The sequence below is a fragment of the Balaenoptera acutorostrata genome, chromosome 13 (genome assembly GCF_949987535.1).
Source record: "Balaenoptera acutorostrata chromosome 13, mBalAcu1.1, whole genome shotgun sequence".
Taxonomy (NCBI): domain Eukaryota; kingdom Metazoa; phylum Chordata; class Mammalia; order Artiodactyla; family Balaenopteridae; genus Balaenoptera; species Balaenoptera acutorostrata.
The window spans coordinates 52486965-52507520 of record NC_080076.1 but is presented as its reverse complement, the minus strand read 5'-3'; the positions used below and the strand labels follow the sequence as shown (position 1 = coordinate 52507520).

Here is a 20556-nt window from a genome sequence, read left to right as displayed (position 1 = left end):
AGTGCTGATGTTTGAAACTAACACTATTTTAAATCCAGTAGTGCTTGGATTAAAAAAAAAATTGGTCAACTTGTCATATCCTTCTCAGAGCACATGAAGGCAATGATTCCTCCCTTACAAAGTATTATTTCCCAGGGCTGAGAATCATCCATCATCTTGCTTCTTTTGGTGTTCTAATTCGTGGCTCCAGATGTACTCAAGAATTAGCATGGCTTTGTAACAGTTATACACGACAGCTAAGGAGCGACAACAATTCACATTACTCTTAAATTTGTATAGATGAATGTTGGGACTATAGTATGGATTGAGATATTCATGTAAGGAATGGCACAAATCACAGAAACAAGTGATAGCTACTTACAGGATGAAATTATATTATTTTGTAATATTTTCTGGGATCATTTATCTTATTGATCCCATTATAATGCTGGACATGATATTTACAATTCGTGGGTTATCTCGAAACCTGAACAGCGTTTTAATTTTTAAAGACAATTTCGATTGTAATTGTAAATTACAATTGTAAATGCTTTGGCAGAGCAAAGTTTCTCCAAATTGAATTTAATAAACTACACTTTAAGAAGTACGACGATTTAAGAAAAGTGGTTTAATTTGACATGAATAACATAATCTTGATTGTAACAACATACATAGTGATTTTGCTAAGATAAAGGTGAGAAAAACTAATTTATGGAAAAATGACAAAAATCAATTTATGGATTGTTTGCCTCCCTAATATTACGCACACACACATCACCAGCCCATCATCAGAATTTAGTCAATAATGGCTAAATTCAGTTATCTTTGGCGTTTTACTGACATTTGGTCCTACGGAAACCACAGCTTTACACTTATTTTTCTCTTCCATTGGTAAGAAAGCATAATTGTCAGGGTGAGAGTAGAACGCACAAGAACAGCTTAATTTATAACTCCTAAATATTTAGGTATATGCCATCTGGGCCACCATTTGCCTTCTTGCCCCATCTCGCAAATGCTGGTGGCGGGCCGGAGAGGGTGGGTGCCACACACCCAGGACCTCGCCGCTCCAGTTCTTCAACGCTGGGCTCGGGGCAGCTGTCGGGCAGGTGCCCGGAGGCCCCGTCCCCACCGCCCACCTCCTCGGGGATTGGCTGCCGCTGGCTAGTAGGCGGCCCAAGGGTGCGGATAAAGTTGCGGGTCTCGCGCGCGCCGCCTGCGTGGGGTTTCAGTCACTCGGGGCAAAAGCGAGGCGCGCTCTCGCTGCGGCCCGGGCGGAGTTCCCTGTCCGATCTCCGAACCCGTCTGCCCTCTCCAGCTTCCCTGCGACTCCCGGGTCCGGCCCTTTTGGAGGAGGGGGTCAAGGGCCGGGCCCAGGGGCCTCGCTCGTGTCCGGGCAGGCTCGGCGCGCTGGCCCCGGGCTGCCGCGCGAGGGGCGCGGTGTGAGGGCCCGGGGCGGCGCGCGAGGGCTGCAGGAAGCGGGGGCGGCAGCGGCTCGGCCCCGGGTCCGGTGGGGTAGAGACACCCGGAAACGGATTCCGTTTCGGTGGCGGCGCGAGCCGCGCGCCTCGGAGGGGACGGGCGGGCGGCTGCTGAGTAATCCCCGCGGCGGCGGGAGGCGGCGGCCTGGGCGCCCACGTCCCCCGCCGCGCTGCAGCTGGGCCCGGGCTCCTCCCTCCGCGCCCCGCCCGCCGCGCCCCTCCCCCGCGCCCGCTCCGGCGCGCTCCGGGCAGGTAGAGCCGGGCTCCGGGCGCGCGCGGGGGCCGCAGCAGCTGCTACCCCACCTCGCCTCGGCCCTGCGCAGAGCCTCGCGCGCCCATGGCTGGCTCGGAGCAGCAGCGGCCGCGGCGGCGGGACGACGGAGACTCGGCGGCGGCGCCCCTGCAGGACGCGGAGCTGGCCCTCGCCGGCATCAACATGCTGCTCAACAACGGCTTTAGGGAGTCGGACCAGCTTTTCAAACAATACAGGTGACTGACGCGCCCCGCTCCCCCGCCCGGCACGCGCACCTCGGGGCCGGCTCGCGCGCTTCCCTTTGCGGCCCGTCCCAGAAGCCCCCTCCCCCTCCCGTCCGTCAGTGATCCTTGGCCCTGTCGCCTTTCCCCGTGTCTTGTTCCTCTGCCTGAGCTGCAGCCGGCGCCTCTGCCACATCTCCCCTTCCGCCTCCACCCCTGCTCCGTGGTCCTTTCTCTCCGCGGGACTCGCCGCCTGTCCTCCCGGCTCCTGCTCTCTTCCCTCACTTTCTCCCGGCCTCGCCCTCCAAGAGGGGCGCCCGGTGTTTGTCCGATTCTCTCTCATGGGTCGCCTCCCACGCCGCCGGGTCCGGAGCCCGTTGGCTTTGAGACCTGGGACCGGATGCGATTTGAGGCAGCCGCGAGCCCGGGACTTGCAGGGTTGTGACTCCGGCTAGCGTGCTGCCTTTGTGACACGGACCACACCAGCTGCATCGTGCCTGTTTCTTGTGCCTCGCGTTACTTTGCATCGTTGTGCATTGCAAACGCTTTCCTTGTTTGAAAACAGATATGCATAACTGCCTGGCCGTGCAGGAATTAAAAAAAAAAAATCAGCTGAACTCTGCTTACTCACCTCTCTCTGCCTTTCTTCTAAAACTCAGTCCCCAAAATGAGTTGCTAATGCCTTTCAAGCGAGCGAATTTATGATGGATTTCTCTAACTTAAAGGTAGAAGAAAATGGAGGGATTCTAAATATACGGAAGAGTGGGAGGAAACACACGTGTGTTCAGTTAATTTTTTATTCCTCTTTTTAAAAAATGAAGCAAAAGAACTGAAACCTGGTTGCTTTCTCGTGGGTGTGGGAGGAGCCTTCAATTTCTTTGGGGAGCCGAAGCATCCGCTTTCTGGTTTAGGAAGCAAGTTTGTGATTTGTCCTTCTAGTGTTGACAAGACTCAAGGATGTTGATTAGCAGATTCCCTGTAAATGTTTAAGGGCCAATTGCTGCATTTCTTTAGAGCCGGTGGATTGGTAGGAATTAGAGGACCAAACCAAATGTGCAGCTGTGATTGAGAGCCACGGTCTGTAAGCAAATGAGGGACGGTGGGATACAGACGCCTGAAGTTTTCAGACTTAAAAGAATGGTGGTTTCTTCCGGTGGGAGCTTCCACATGCTTAATGGCAAAGCAAGTTATCTCACAACTATAAACTTTTCACTGAGACATTTTACTTTTAAATCAGTTTTTAAAAAAAATCTGCAAATGGAAACTTCTTAGCTTTATTCAGAACATTTTATTTTTAAAGCATTCAGTCTGATTTCAAGCCAGAGTTTCATCAAGGATTTCCAGAGGATAGATTTAAGAGACTCGTCTCACAGTGTCTCCTGTAGCTTTTTTTAGCCATCTGAGAATGTATTTCATGAAAAAAAGTTTCATTTACTGTGCTTTGACTCTTTAAAGACATAGGAATTTATGTTGTATCAGAGAGGAGTGGAGAAAGTCTCAGTCAAGTTTATTTTCTTCAGTTGCTGATCAAGATACGGCGCTTGCATATTTCAACACTTCTTGCCTTGAAATGTTCTATTACTTAATGATCTTCTTTTCCCTTTAAACTGCTTTAACGTACTTAAATTACTACCTCATGGTTCCCATATATTGAAAGCATGAACTAAGTCATTTTGCCTCATCTAGACACCTCTGTATGCACTGTTGCTAGAGGGCAAATTTTGAGGGATAGGAAAGCTCTTCTCACAACAAGGGCGGAAAGATACACCTTGAAAGGTGTTTCTCTGTGGGTGTTGGGGCCGAGGGGAGGGGGAGGGGTCCGTGGGGGGGCTTACGCTGGATAGCTAGGAGTTGTAGCTGTCTTATATTTTGAAATGGGAACTGAGGATAAAAGAACAAGATACTGTAGTATGTCTTCTCTGCTAAGCACAGTGCCAGGTACATTCCCTTATATTCTCACTATTCCAGTGACAACGAAAGAGTGAGGTGTATTTTATCATGACAGTGTTGTAACGAGGCACTCAAGTCTCTGTGTTTAGCGTGGCCCAGGACACAAGCCCTGGTTCTAAATCCAGGGCTCTTTTCATTAAGCCATTCCTGCCTGTCCTGCCTAATTGATTATATTTTGTAATTTGCCCTGTGACCTTGTTTTCCAGCAACTTAAACTGTTTTTAGGAGTGGATAGTGGTAGCATTAACCCTATCAGCTGTCCGGCAACCAGGGCTGCCATCCTAGTTGTCCACTTTTCGTAGCTGCTGACTTTGGTTTCTCAATTTGCTTACCTGCCCGTAAAATGGGAATCGCGCACACCTGTAGGGTGGTGGTTAGTATTAAAAGAATTCACGGCATCTGGCACCGCGTAAGCGCTCAATAAGCACGAAGTAGCTTTTGTACCTGATGTCTTTCTCACTATTATCGTGCTTTCTTCTTGATGGCATAGTTTGAATAGAAGACAAAATGTCCTGAATGCAGGTAGCCTTTCTATTTAAAGTTAGCCTCACATAACGCATTTGAAAGACTTGGGTCCTATTATGCATTGGGACACTTCTCTTCCAGTTCCAGAGTCGAATGGCCAGCTGGAAAACCCAGCAGTGATTTCCTAAGTGTTTGAGGAACACCTCTAGCTCAGTTTCTCTACAGAAGATAGAACAATTAGATTATCTCTTTTCTTAGGATTCTTTTGTCACCACCCTTCCCATTGTAGTAAAAATTCCAGAATCCTATCGTTAGTTTAACAGTAGAAACATTTTGTGCCTAGTGTAACAATAACACTTTAAGAAACTTAAAGCAAGAAGGTCACTTTCTCTTGCCACGTTACTAGGATGATAAAAGTTTCACCAACAGCTACCTAATGAGAAAATGGTTACTTGGCCATTCTGAATTAATGGAAAGCCGGGATTGTATAATTCAGATATTGTACATATAGGAGTTAAAAATATATGCACAGTAGAGGCTTTCTTTTGAGATATGAGACTCCATAGTTGGGATTTCAAAATGTAGCTGCCATTTCTGTTGTAACTATAGTAGTGTAACAGGCTACGCTGTTGTTGATGCTCAGCCCCCGTCATGCACTTGGAGATGTGTTCCCAGAGGTTGGGGCACATTGGTGCTGCTTTAAGCCCAGGGGTATACCTTTGTAAGTTCATGATCCTGACCATCTGAAATCACATTCCTCGTGTTGGTCGGGGGGGCTCAGTGCTCTCATTCAGCAGTGTTCACTCCATCTCCCACACACATACACACTCTCACTGTTAACGACGTTCATGTGTGTGACACACACTCAGACCTGTAGGTACTCAGGCTCGTGATAAAAGATAGGCTGTGGTTATGTGCACGAGACAGGCACTAGGTTTTTAGGTGTTGAGGTGCAGGTTAAGATTGGCCGGTGGGGAGGCTGGGAGATGTAGCCTGTAGGACTGGAGAGAAGGAATGTGTAGCCCAGCTTGAAGGAAAATTTTCCAGAGGATCTGTTGCTGGAGCGCCATGATGGGGTGAAAGTGAGTAAGTTGAAGGAGAAGGAGTTGGGGTGGGGGAGGGGAGGAGGGAGGAGAACGTGAGCGGAGGTGGGTGGAAATGGAACTCTGGGAGAGGAGATGTGAAATGGCTTCTGGAGAAGGAGGGTGAGAGCTGCCAGCTGATTAGTGTTATTTGATTGTCACGTTGGATGGTTTTTCTACACTTGCTTTTTCTCAGATCCGCTGGTTGGTCCGTGTTTGCTGGGAGTCAGCTCTGCTTTTCAGGGTGTTTAGTTAACTCATGCTCTCCGATGACTGTCATCCTTCACAGTGTGGCCGTCACATCTGTAATTAACACCTGGCTCCTTGGGCCTCAGGATCCTAATGTCACCATCTTTTTCTCTTTTTGGCTTGAGATACTACTTTTATAATGGAAGGACTAGTAGAGGTGAAACACACTGAACTCTGAGGAGAACAGAAGACATTTGGAGCTCCTGGCCCAAAGAGCTTTGTGGTTCTTATTTCATAAGCGTGGCATTTCCTGTCTCTCCTCCCCTTCAGGTCACCATCTCCATCTGCTTTAACTGACCCTAAAACATCTGCAATGTTTACCCCTGCCAACATGACTACGACTTTCTGGCTGTAGATATTATTAAAAAGCCCTGTTTGGTCATTGTCAACTCAAACAAAAAGCGTGTAATGGTTAAAGTGAATGATCACTGATGATAAATATGCATAAAGAAGGTCTTGATATAGAATTAGTGCATAGTCGGTATTACGAATTGTGATATTTTTCTTTTCCACTTTATTTTAAAGTATGAAAATGGCGAAAATGTATTAAAAACAAAAAGCAAGAAAAATTCATGGTAACGTGTATGTTTAAAATGAATGTATGGATCCTAAATTGTTTAACACAGTTTATGGTACACATGACCAAGCAGTATGACACGTGGCCTTATTTGTGAGCATGTTGATTGTGGAGCCAGTCTTACCATAGAGATGGCTCAGTATAATCCAGGGATTGCAGACTAGGCCCCGTGGGCCAAATCTGGCTGGCTGGTTTTTGTAAATAAAGTTTTATTGGGACACAGCCAGACTCGCTTATTTATGTATCTTCTCTGTGAATAGCTATGCAGAGCCTACAGCCTGCAAAGCCTAAAATATTGACTCTCCAGCCCCTTACAGAAAGAGTTTGATGACCCCTGGTACAAACCATAGTTCTCCCTGGAAAAACTTAAAAGGCTTGTGTAACTGAGCCAGTAGGCGTCTGAGCCTCTTGTGTGCCCAGCACTGTGTCAGATGCTCTGGACGCCAGGGAGAGCTTGCCGGCTGCCCTTGTTTTCTGCATGATCTGGCTGCTCCCAGAGCCAGGGTGCCTGGGCCTCGCTGCTAGAGTCCCTGGAGAGTCCATAGGTGCAGAAATGCAGGAAGAGGAGAAGCGATGGAAAGCAGAAATGGTGTAGGGAACTGGCGGCAGGGAGGAAACTCAGCTGCTGCCTTTTTCCATCCTCCTCAGCTCAGCAGTGTGTTTGTAAAAAGGCTGATTTTTCCCCACCAACTATTGCACTGTCTGAAAAGATCCCAATTAAAGTTTCATTTGGCTTAATTGGAATTTTTTTAAAAAAAATGCAGCTGCCTGTAGGATAACGGGAGAGTTTGTATAGGAAATTGTCAGAAAAAAGTGACCACCTGTACCGCGGGGGTGGGGGGGCCTGAGGTGCTCTTTCCTCTCGTTACATGGAACACCCTGTGGACCCCCAAACACACCATTGTGTTTCAGGGCTTAGATAGTTTGCACAGCCTTTTTAGCTCCTAAAATCCCATTTTTCACACCCCAGTCTCCTCTGCCAGGGTCACCCTCCTACTTACCCAGCAACAGCAGGGGGGGAATTTGAAGAGACCCATGCTGAGAACTCCAGGAGAGGAGAGAGGATAAGAGAAGCACAGAAAGTAGATGGCTGTTATTTCAAAACTTTGTTTAGCACCGCCTCTGCCATGTGCACGGGGCTGGGGTTACCCGGGGAGGAACTCATCTCCGTCTTAGACTTTTTCCTCCACTTACTCCGTCCCTTAAATTTGCAGTACGCTGTTCAGCTGGTAACAGAGGTCCGGCTTGGGATTGAATAGGTCTTTGTGGGCTAACCTGGGGATCCAGTCACCACTTGAAGCCTTGTTATTCAGAGAAATGCATCCCAGTTTCTGAACAAGTGACTTTGCATGCATGTTTTTTGAGGTATAGTTGTCATGCAACACCCTAGTTTCAGGTGTGCAACATGATGATGTGATGTTTGTATATATTGTGCAGTGATCACCACAATAAGTCTAGTTAACACTTGTTCGCCATACATAGTTACAAACACATGTTCTAGAAAGCTGTTCGTAAATTTGCTGTCTAGATGTGTGTGAATGACTTCTGACGTCTGATTTGAAGATGGAGACTGGGTTCTTCTTTGTGTGTAAAGGTGGTTGCTGGTTGGCCGTCTCCGCCCTTTTCCTCCTAGCTAAGGTTGCTTTCTCCATCTCTTGCTTCTTGCTCAAGAATTTCAGAACACAAGAAATAGATATACAACAGGGAGTTACTCTTGTCTTACAGGAAAATGGTCCGTTATGATGGAGAAAGCCCTTAGAGAAGGTCCACCGTGTGCAGGACACAAAGGTGAGAAGTGTTTCCCTGCTTCGAGCAGGCATTGCTCACTTAATACCTTTAAATCTGCTGCAGAAAGAGTCTCAGTCTTTAACACTCAGTCTTATCCAAGCTGTAATATCTGTGAAATCACTGGTTTAGGTAACTTATTTTTCCTAACGATGCATCAAAATAAACACGTAATGGTAAATACTAGGTGGCACTTTCTCTGTGCCAGGCCACACGTCAGCACTCCCCGTGTGTTAATCCTCACTTTATCCTCCCCACAGCTCTGTGAGGGGTGCTCTTGTCACCTCCCTCTTACGGGGGGCTGGGGGGAAGCACAGTGACATTGGATGACCTGCCCAAGGTTTCACAGTAAGTGGGAGAGCTGGCTTTGAACCCAGGGTGTCCGGCTGCAGAGCCTGAGTGTTTAACCCCAGCACTACACTATCTCGCTTCTGTAGCTCTTACACTATGAGGAGTTTACCTGTGTGCTGCTAATGTCATTTTGGGGTTAGTTTCCCCAGAAATCTGCAAACCACACTCTGATACCCACAGGCGATCTGATAAACCACCAGAGAGGTCTGTCCGCGGGGAGTGTGTCACCCGAGCTTTAGATGCTCTGTGGCTCCCAGCTGGCCTCAGGATGAAGTCCGAGGTCTTGGCTTGGCATAGGATGTGCTCTGATCTGTCCTGTCTGCTTCCCTGCCTCCCTCCTGCCTCTTTCTAGGTCCCTTCCAAGTTAGTCGTGCTGGAGACTTTTGTGTTATCTAACTAGTTCTGACTGGTCATTCAAGACACAGCTCAGATTTCCATGAGAAGGCGGTGGCGCTCCTGCAGCATCCTTCCGCCTCTTTATCCAGCACTGTGATGTACGGGCATCGTTTACACGGCTGCCTGTCTGGGCCAGAGGGCCGAGATGGGTAGACTTCTCGTCGGGTGGTCCTGACCTTCCTGAGGTCGCTGCGGTAATGTGGGGTCCAAGAGGTTTTATAGGCATGTCAGCTCCCCTTTATTTGCACGTGCAGCCCAGGGGCAGTGCCCTTTAGGAGCCTTGATTCCTCAAACCCCTCCTGCATTCTGATGTGCAGTGGACATGTCTGGACCCAGTGGAGGGGCTCCGAGCACCCCCTGAACTGATGCTCAGCTTCTCAAAACGCAGGTAGCAGGACTCCTGTCTGGCTCTTCAGCCTCTTCCCTTTGGTGCATCCAGGCTGCCCAGTGCATAGTGTGGGGCGATGGGGAGCAGAGCTGCCGCCAAGCACATGCTAATCTTTTTTTTTTTTTATTTATTTATTTATTTATTTATTTACGGCTGTGTTGGGTCTTCGTTTCTGTGCGAGGGCTTTCTCTAGTTGCGGCAAGCGGGGGCCACTCTTCATCGCGGTGCGCGGGCCTCTCACTATCGCGGCCTCTCTTGTTGCAGAGCACAGGCTCCAGACGCGCAGGCTCAGTAGCTGTGGCTCACGGGCCTAGCCGCTCCGCGGCAGCACATGCTAATCTTGACAGGTGCCATCAAAGGGAAATCGGAGGCTCTGATGAGGTCTCCTGCTTCTGAAGGGGCCATGGGTCTCAGCTGCACCTGGCCTGGGCAGGTGTAACTCTGGACGTCATAGCTCTTCGACTGAGCTGTCCTCCCCCCCATGTTGTCTCTGGTCAGGCAGAGGCCTACCCTCACTGGCCAGCCCTTCCACTGCTCCCATCAGCCTCCTCCGGCGCTCTGTGTTACCCCGGGTGGTGGCGGCATGACGTGCTGGTGTTACTTGCCTCTCTGGCAGGAGTCTAGCTTCTCGACTCCACGATCCCTGTCCTGAATTTCAGGAAGAACTGGTCTCTGGAAGAACTTGGAGGTTGGCAGGGGAAGCTTTCCAGACGGATGGCTCTCGAGTCTCTCAAATCTAATGCCCTTTCTTTGTAACAGATATAATATTGTGTAATTCCCCTTCTGTGATCCTAAAATGAAATTGACAGATGAAATGACCTGTCCACACATACAATGTCTAAAAGTCAGTAGAATGCCCAAATAGTATCATAAAGGAGAAGTAAAAAGAAATTCATAACACAAAATTACATGTATTTCAAAATGTAAATGCTCAGCACACCTTCATCAGAAGACGAACTAGTTAGGTGCTTGCACCTGTGTACAGTGGATAAATTTGGATTTAAGAGATGGTCAGAAGCCATTCCATAGTAGAAAAATGAGAGAGTAGATACACTTGACATAAAAGAAGTAACAGATGACACTTTTCTGTGTCTGTTAAGAGAAAACGGGGAAACAGCCTTAAGTGAAGTAGCATAATATGCCAAGGCAAACCACGGACTGTTGACGTGGAGAAAATGAGGAAGCATTTTTGCAGTGAACCAGGCTGCCCGTGTCAGGGTATTGTCAGCATAATTAATTCCCTGCGTTAGGACGTGGGATGTGTGCTGACAAAGCGTCTCAGAAAACAGATCTCCCATCTTTAAATCCCTCCCCAAACCCAGTACTTTGGAGACCAAAGCCCTTAATAGATTTCTAGGATTTGAGGATGAATTGGAAAAAGTTTATAGGGAAGTTGGGATGGGGGGTGGGGTGGGAGGTGTGTCACCCCAAGGACAGTATCAGAGTAAGGTAGAAAAATAAGAAACCCCAAATAAATAAATTCTCTGTGCAGTTCTCCTGATATAAATTTCAGTATGCTACAGATTCTTAATAGATGGCAAAAATGAAATTTATTAAAGAAAATCCTTGGTATCCAGTATTTCATGGGTCTTTTTTTTTTTTTTTTTTTTTTTTTTGGGTACGTGTTAGGGTTAGGGTAGGGGTTAGGGTTAGGGTATGCATTAGGGTTAGGGTACTTATAGCTACTTCATTTTTTTTTTTTATTTATTTTTTATTTTTGGCTGTGTTAGGTCTTCAGTTCGTGCGAGGGCTTTCTCCAGTTGCGGCAAGTGGGGGCCACTCTTCATCGCGGTACGGGGACCGCTCTTCATCGCGGTGCGCGGGCCTTTCACTATCGCGGCCCCTCCCGTTGCGGGGCACAGGCTCCAGACGCTCAGGCTCAGCAGTTGTGGCACACGGGCCCAGCCGCTCCGTGGCATGTGGGATCTTCCCAGACCAGGGCTCGAACCCGTGTCCCCTGCATTAGCAGGCAGATTCTCAACCACTGCGCCACCAGGGAAGCCCTTCATGGGTCTTTAATAACTTGGCTTTAAATAAATGTAAAGGAGTTTTCAACATCCCTTTGAAATTCTGGCATGTGATAGCTGCAGACGCGGGCTAGTGTAGCTGTGGTGTGTTGGCAGCTCAGATACCGCAAGCAGTGTGGCTGTTACTGACATAGTTTTCTACAGTTGTGAACAGATCTTGAGAAAGGGTATATTTAAACAAGGACAGAATGATTTTGTGCTTGTAAGTCAGTGGCAGTGGATTTTAGAACTAAATAATGGAAAACAGTTTCATACACGTGGATTTCCAGACCTTCAGAGGTTGTGTGGGATATGGGGTGATACTTGGGACTCTCATGCACATTGAGGATGTCTGGGGTCCTTGGCCCATCCTGCTGCCGTCATCGTGTCACCCCAAAACGGCCCCCACAGATTTCCAGAACACCTCCATTGAGAGGTACTGGGCTTGGGGTGTAGGGCTCAAGATCAGGTTCGGTCTCTGCAGCTGAAATCCTGGGGCCGCTGGGAGCAGCAGGAAGGGGAGGCAAGCCCCGGCTGGCAGGGCTGCTGCAGAGGGTACGTGCTGGAGGAGGCAGTGCCCCCAGTGTGTCTGTGACCCTGGGTGCGAGGGCAGAGCGCATGGTGGGGTTTCTCCAGTGTTGGCCTCACCGGTTGCTGCCTCTAAACGCCAGCGTTTCCAGGTCACACACGGCTGCTTCTAGGGCTCTTAGAGCTCCGGGAAGGGATGTCAGCACAGGTTCTTCTGTCCCTCCAGGGGGATGGAGAACCACTGGGGCCCCTTCCCTTCTTTATTCTCATTGCGGAGCCAGCATGCAGGACCTGTGTCTTTCCAGCCTCAACCACGCCATCAACTGCATCCCATAGTATGTGTTAGCTCAACCTGTTTTTTACATGCTTGATTGCACCATTGTATTCCTTCTGGGTGGAGCATTTCTAGGACATGAATCTGAGCATGATGCGTCTCTTTCTGGCTTCCCATGGTTAATAAGCATTATTTGCTGTTCTTCCCACTTTGGCCTCCTTATCTAGATAGACGCCTTTTGCTTCGGAATTCACTTCCTTGCCTCATGGCTACAGCAGCCCTCCTTCAGGTTTTACTTCCATGATGTAAGTCATTCACCAGATAAACAGATTTTTAAATGTTTGTATCACTTCATCTCTATCAAGTAAAATTTTTGGTACTATTCTAACTGGACAGAAAATGAGGGAAAATGACATTTTGTATTCAAATCCAAGTTGAATTTACTAAATGACAGAAATTTGGGTTTTGAGAGGCAATTGGATTAAATGGAAATCCATGCTGCATGGCCGCTGTGGGACTGCTTCCAGGATAATGAGTCACTGTCAAGGCTTCAAGTGCTTTTACCCCCTTCATTTTGAATAGTGAATTGCAAGATCTCTAGTTATGTATTACTGTCAGCTCATCTCTGGAGCAAAAAGGAACTTGATATTTTTGTGTCTTGTTAATCATGCTCACCCTCAAATTTATTGGGGTCTAAAATAAAGAAGCACATTGAATCCATCAGTTGCATACTTGTCTGATGTTGTGACTCTTGAACTACCCAAGGCGAAATGGGGCTGGCTTTTGTAGAACTGCAGTTGTTGGAGAAATTGGCTGTCTCCTGGACAATAGCAAGGTTTGCAACAACTTAATTGCTCAGAAAAGAACAAGAGTTTATATTTGGAATGCCATTTGCTTCAGCTCTCAACCACGGGCATCCACAAGTTTTTTGGTCTTTCTGTATTGATGATTGATGAGACACTCATTACCTTGAATTACTAAAATTACAAATTGAGCTGGAAATTACTCCTCTTGAAATATCACAGGGAAAAAATGAGGGAAGGGCCACGGGAGAGTGGAAACAGCTGTCTGAAGTAGTTTAGCCAAGTGTCAGGACCTGCTGTGGTGAAATTCCAATGGATTCTTGTTCTGGAGCAATTACCAATGTAAAAATAGCATCAAATGACAGAATGGTTTGAGTGGTTTTTGTATCCCTTGTGTGGCATCTTGGATCAGAGCTGGGCTTATGAGAGAGGGTAGTTGAGGCTAACTTGAAACTGTGAGCTTTTCTCTTGATAGAAGAATGTTTTATCTCAAAGTAAAACAAAACTCATCAAGGAGCTATTCAGTTCAAGTCTAAGTTTATAGTTAAGGAAGCTTATGAATAATGAACTAAACCCAAATGAAATTTTCCTGCCCTATGCTCCGCTGAAAACTGAAGGAAAAAGTAGGTGCTTTGGTGAGAGACACTTTCTTATGAAGTTCAGAGTTGTTTACTGAGCACTAGTTTACTAAAATTTTATTATGAAGAGTAAGTCTGTAGTTTCACTTTGAAATGCCTTTTTAACTGAAAAATAGAGAAATCTGCTAAAATTTCTAAGTAATTATCTAAGATAACTTAGTGTTTGAATTGCTTGTCTAGACAGCTGAGTGTGTTTAATCCTCAAAGTGTTCATGCAGTTTGTGGATTATTGCCACACATAATAAAAGGACCCTGTGATAATTTAAAGATGAGAAAATTAATGAAAACACAATCAATTTTGTTACTTAAAAAATAAGGCTTTTTGAACAGGTGATTGGAAAGGCTTTTTAGCTAGCTGATAATATTTGGTTTGGATGATCTCTTTTTAAGTTGCTTATCTATGCTGGTTCCATCTGCTGTTAATGTAGAAGGGAGATGATTGAGTTGATTATCTATTTGTATGATTTAAGATAGAGAAGGAACTAAATACTGATGAGTTGGGAAGATATTTGATACACGTTAATGACACAATTAGAAAAACTGTAGGAAAAAATTGACTTTATTTAGCCTGATGAGTTATTTTCAGAATACATCAGTAACTCTCAATGAGCCTCAGGCTTTAGCAATAAACGAATACGAATTAGCAAAGCTAGAGAGGAATCAGAATAAAGTAAGAAGTGTTACAGTCGTACAATCACACAGCAGACTTGGTCTTTGCTTGCATTACTGATCAGGCAGAGAACGGCAGTGAATGGTAATCAAGCGGGTGATCAGTGCTTACCGTTAACACACGCTGTGATTTGTGAATTTTACCCTTAATCCCAGTTCTCGCAGCAGCCCTGAGGATAAGTATTACCACTGTCACTTCGCTTGGGACAAAATGAAGTCTTACCGAACCCAAGTTAAAAAGATTTTGCGTGGGAGATCTGGCCGCAACCCCAGAGCGTATGCTGTTTCCCCTGCTTCCTCTGAAAAGAACCCTGTTGTTGTGCTGCTTGGCATCGCCCAGCAGTCTTGCAGGTCACTTGTTTAGCGTCATGGTCTCCTGCGCATCTGCTCTTCTGATGTTCCCAAGCTCAGTGGGTGGCACCACTTGCAACAAGGTTCTGGACTCCAGAAGTCTTGAAGGTCCTCTAGGCACCTCTCTTCCTCACCTTCTGTGTCTGCCAGTTTTCCTTCCTGAGTATCCCTTGAGTCCGTTCACTTCTCTTCACCACCACCTCATCCAAGTCACCGCTCCTTGGACAATTGCAGAGCCCAGCCGGCTTCCTCTTTTCCTCTCTCTCCCTCCTCCACCCCCACCAGAGTGATCTTTTTGTGTCTAATTATATTGCCTCTGCTAAGAACCCCTTCATGGCCTCAGTGGTAGGCTGAAAAATGGTCCTCCAAAAGATATCCATATCTTAATCCCTGGAACCCACTGAGTGTTAATTTAGATGGCCACAAAAAGGGTCTTTGCAGGCACGATTAAGTGAAAGATTTTGAGATGGGAAGATTATCCTGGATTATCTGGGTGGATAGCCAATCCTCCTGGATTGGATAGATGCAATCACACATATCTCTGTAAGAGGGAGGCAGAGGGAGATTTTATACGCATAGAAAAGACTGCTCTGAGAACACGAAAACAGCAGAGAGAAGAAATTTGAAGACATTAGCCTTGCAGATTGGAGTGATGGCAGCCACAAGCCCAGGAATGCAGGCAGTCCCCGGAAGCTGGAGTAGTCAAGGCATGGATTCTCCCTAAAGCCTCAAGAAGGGAGCCCAGCCCTGCCCACACCTTGATTTCAGCCCAGGGAAACTGTTTTCAGACTTCTGGCCTCCAGAACTGGGAGAGGAAAAATTTCTATTGTTTTAAGCCACCAAGTTTGTGACAATTTATTACATCAGTCCCAGGAAATTAAAATAACCTCCTCCTGCTCTCAGGATCAGGACCAGAATCTCTGACAGCATCTCTGTGGTATGGCTTGGCCCTGCTTGGTTTGGCCCTTGACCGTTTACTGCTTAATCCTTTTTTTCTTATATTTTAAAATAATTTCACTGTGTTGCTTCTAGGCTCGGGCTGTACAAAGCCAAAGAAGCTCATGCTACAAAATAGGCTTATAGCTCCTCTTTTCATATGGTGGTTTATGTAAAAATGGAAAAGTAAAATAGCTTTAAATTGACAATGATTTTCGTTTTAACAAGCTTTAGAATCGATATTAACCTTCATTTAAAATATCAACACTTTGGTCAGTCATGTCACTCTGTAGCCTTATGTTGCATGGCTGTGCCCTTCCCTTACTCTGACTTCTAGTCACTCTGACTTCTTTCAGATTCTTGAAGATTCTCTAAGAATCACGTTCCTTTCCTCTGGGCTTCTTACCTCAGTTTGTAATTATACACATACAGCACTCGCTTTGCTTGGTTCTCATATGCATGGATTTCAGTTACCAGAGGTTAGTTAAATAACCAGTACCCCCCAAAACACGGTTCACATTTCAGTTTCACCTGTGTGTGTACTGTGAGTAACTATACACAAGCTGCTAGCTCTTCAGCCCACAAATCACCATGGATGTAACAGATGCACATCATGCTCAGTGGCCAGTCACATCACTTGTTTCAGAGTCTGCCTGTCATTGAGCGCTGCACATCCCTTATTCAGTTCCCACACAGACAGCAGAGTATATTGTTGTTGCCTCTTTGTCTCATAGTGATAAACCCACATGACATTTTACAAAAACGGCTGTTTGAAAGAGGGATTTGCCCAACGAAGATGAAAGTGCAGCAGAGAGAAAGGTGATCATGCTGGAAATGAAGTTTGAATCAAATATGAATGGAGTTATAGAAGGAATAGCTAACCTGGGATTGTTGTCTCTGCCATTGAGACTCCCACGGGTGCCCAGTGGAGGCGAGCTTATCAACACAAAGGAGGAGCGTGGTCGTAACGGAAAAGATGAGGATGTCCCAGAGGAGGTGATGAATGTAAAACTTCACATTAAAGGAATCTCAGAAATACTTCACAACGTTGAAGGCACAAAGGCTACAATGTTGGAAGCTGATCCAGACTTGGTAAGAAGGACGACAATTCACCAAGGCATAGTAGCAAAAATGCTCCCTCTGCATCATGAGTTATATGACAAAAAGAAAGCAAGTGCTGTTCAAACACTCTTGATACATATTTTACAGAGAAGTAAAACACTTTAAATGCTCAGTGTTTCTGAGCATTAAATGTTTTCAATTACAGGCTACTAAGTAAATGTAAATTTTACTATTTTTAATTTTCCTATACATTTATAACTGATAGTAAGTTTTTAATGTTTAAGAAATTTTAAATTGTGAAATATACATAAGATAAAATTACCATTTTAACCATTTTTAAGAGTATAGTTCAGTGGCATTAAGTAAAATTACATTGTTGTGCAGCTGTCACCATCATCCATCTCCAGAACTTTATCTTTCCAACCTGAAATTTGTACCCATTAAACTCTTCATTTCTTCCTCTCCTCAGTCCCTGGCAATCACCCTTCAATTTTATTTCCCTGGATTTGATGATCCTAGGAACCTCATATACGTGGAATCATAAGTATTTGTCCTTTTGTGGCTGGCGTATTCACTTAGCATGTCTTTAAAGTTTCATCCATGATATAAAATGTGTTAGAATTTCCTTCCTTTTTAAGGCAGAATAGTGTGTGTATGTGTATGTATCACATTTTGTTTATCCATTCATCCATCGTCAAAGGACATTTGGGTTGCTTCCATGTTTTAGCTATTGTGAATAATGCTACTATGAACATGGGTATACATGTCTCTTTGAGACCTTGTGTTCAACTTTGGGAGGTATATGCCCAGAGTGGAATTGCTGGATCTTAGGATAATTCTATTTCTAATTTTTTGAGGAACTACCATACAGTTTTCCATAGTGGCGGCACCATTTTGCATTCTCATCAACAGTGCACAAGGGTTCCAGTTTCTCCACATCCTTGCCAACACTTACTACTTTTTTCTAACTTTTTTTTTTTTTCATTAGCCATCCTAATGGGTGTGAAGTGATAATCTCATTGTGGTTTTGATTTTTATTTCCCTAATGATTCGTGACGTTGAGCATCTTTTCATGTGATTATTGGCCATTTGTATATCTTCTTTGGGGCAGTCGCTATTCATGTCTTCTGCCATTTAAAAAAAATCTTTAAAATTTTTATTTTATATTGGAGCATAGTTGATTAACAATGTTGTGTTAGTTTCAGGTATACAGCAAAGTGATTCAGTTATACATATACATGTACCTATTCTTTTTCAAATTCTTTTCCCATTTAGGTTATTACGGAATACTGAGCAGAGTTCCCTGTGCTACACAGTAGGTGCTTGTTGGTTATCTTTTTTAAATATAGTAGTGTGTACATGTCAATCCCAAACTCCCAGTCTATCCCTCCCGCCACTCATCCCCCCTAGTAACCGTAAGTTCGTTCTCTGAGTCTGTGAGTCTGTTTTGTAAATAAGTTCATTTGTATAATTTTTTTTTAGATTCCACATATAAGCAATACCATATGATATTCGTCTTCCTCTGTCTGACTTCTCTTAGTATGATAATCTCCAGGTCCATTTGTGTTGCTGCAAATGGCATTATTTCATTCTTTTTTATGGCTGATTAATAATCCATTGTATATATGTACCACATCTTCTTTATCCATTCCTCTGTTGATGGGTATTCAGGTTGCTTCTATGTCTTGGCTATTGTAAACAGTGCTTCAATGAACATTGGAGTGCATGTATCCTTTTAAAAGAACCATGTTTTTCTCTGGCTGTATGCCCAGGAGTGAGATTACTTGATCATATGGTAGCTCTGTTTTTATTTTCTTAAGGAACCTCCATACTGTTCTCCATATGGCTGTTACCAGTTTACATTCTCACAACAGTCTAGGAGGGTTCCCTTTTCTCCACACCCTCTCCAGCATTTATTGTTTGTAGACTTTTTAATGATGGCCCTTCTGACTGGTGTGAGATGATATCTCATTGTAGTTTTGACTTGCATTTCTCTAATAATTAGCGATGTTGAGCATCTTTTCATCTGCCTCTTGGCCATCTGTATGTCTTCTTTGGAGAAAGGTCTATTTAGATCTTCCCCCCCATTTTTTGATTGGGGTTTTTTTTTTTTTCGATACTGAGCTGCATAAGCTGTTTGTAAATTTTGGAGACTAATCTCAGTCTCATCATTTGAAAATATTTTCTCCCATTCTGTGGGTTGGCTTTTTGTTTGGTTTCCTTTGTTGTGCAAAAGCTTTTGAGTTTAATTAGGTCCCATTTGTTTATTTTTGTTTTTATTTCCATTACTCTAGGAGACAGCTTGAAAAAGATATTACTGTGATATCTTTTATGTCATAGAGTGTTCTGCCTATGTTTTCCTCTAAGAGTTTTATATTATCTGTTCTTACTTTAGGCCTTTAATCCATTTTGAGTTTATTTTTGTGTATGGTGTTAGGGAGTTGTTCTAATTTCATGTTTTTTACATGTGGCTGTCCAGTTTTCTCAGCACGATTTATTGAAGAGACTGTCTTTCCTCCATGGTATAGTCTTGGCCTCCTTTGTCATAGACTAATTGACCATAGGTGCATGGGTTTATTCCTGGGCTTTCTATCCTGTTCCATTGATTTATATTTCTGTTTTTGTGCCAGGACCGTACTGTCTTGATTACTGTAGCTTTGTAGTATAGTCTGAAGTCAGGGAGCCTGATTCTTCCAGCTCCGTTTTTCTTTCTCAAGATTCTTTGGCTGTTCGGGGTCTTTTGTGTCTCCATACAAATTTTAAGAGTTTTTGTTCTAGTTCTGTGAAAAATGCCATTGGTAATTTGATAGGGATTGCATTGAATCTGTAGATTGCCTTGGGTAGTATAGTCATTTTGACAATATTGATTCTTCCAATCCAAGAACATGGTATATCTTTTCATCTGTTTCTGCCATCTGTGATTTCTTTCGTCAGTGTCTTATAATAAATTTTCTGAGCACAGGTCTTTTGTTCCTTCGGTGGGTTTATTCCTAGGTATTTTTTTCTTTTTGATGTGATGGTAAATGGGATTGTTTCTTTTATTTCTCTTTCTGATCTTTCAATGTTAGTGTATAGAAGTGAAACAGATTCTGTGTATTAATTATGTATCTTGCAACTTTACCAAATTCATTGATGAGCTCTAGTAGTTTTCTGGTAGCATCTTTAGGATTCTCTGTGTATAGTATCATGTCATCTGCACACAGTGGCAGTTTTACTTCTTCTTTTCCTATTTGGATTCCTTTTGTTTCTTTTTCTTCTCTGATTGCCATGGCTAGGACTTCCAAAACTATGTTGAATAAAAGTGGTAAGAGTGGACATCCTTGTCTTGTTCCTGATCTTAGAGGAAATGCTTTCAGCTTTTCACTATTGTTTGTTCTTTCTCTGGTTGATGTTAGCTGTAGGCTTGTCATGTATGGTCTTTATTATGTTGAAGCATGTTCCCTCTATGCCCATTTTCTGGTGAGTTTTTATCATGAGTGGGTGTTGAGTTTTGTCAAAAGCTTTTTCTGCATCTATTGAGATGATCATATGGTTTTTATTCAGTTTGTTGATGTGGTGTATCACTCTGATTGATTTGTGGATATTGAAAAATCCTAGCATCCCTGGGATAAATACCACTTGATCCTGGTGTATGATCCTTTTAATGTATTGTTGGATTCAGATTGCTAGTATTTTGTTGAGGATTTCTGCATCTATGTTCATCAGTGATACTGGTCTGTAATTTTCTTTTTTTGTGGTATCTTTGTCTGGTTTTGGTGTCAGGGTGATGGTGGCCTCATAGAATGAGTTTGGGAGTATTCCTTCCCCTGCAGGTTTTTGCAATAATTTCAGAAGAATAGGTGTTAGCTCTTCTCTAAATGTTTGGTAGAATTTGCCTGTGAAGCCATCTTGTCCTGGACTTTTGTTTGTTGGAAGTTTTTAATCACAGTTTCAATTTCAGTACTTGTGATTGGTCTGTTCATATTTTCTGTTTCTTCCTGGTTCATTCTTGGGAAATTGTACCTTTCTAAGAATTTGTCCATTTCTTCCAGGTTGTCCATTTTATTGGCTTAGAGTTGCTTGTAGTAGTCTTTTATGATCCTTTGTATTTCTGCGGTGTCTGTTGAAACGTCTCC

The 20556-nt window shown here is 44.4% G+C and overlaps 1 protein-coding gene across 1 annotated transcript in view; it reads left to right on the top strand.

The window, feature by feature from the left end:
- The first annotated feature begins 1073 nt into the window (after window positions 1-1073).
- Window positions 1074-20556, top strand: part of TTC39C (tetratricopeptide repeat domain 39C) — a 109632-nt gene continuing 90149 nt past the window's right edge. Inside the window, exon 1 of the mRNA XM_057526586.1 lies at window positions 1074-1946. Within this exon, the coding sequence (XP_057382569.1) occupies window positions 1795-1946 (152 nt within the window). The 5' untranslated portion in view covers window positions 1074-1794. The remainder of the gene's footprint in view (window positions 1947-20556) is intronic.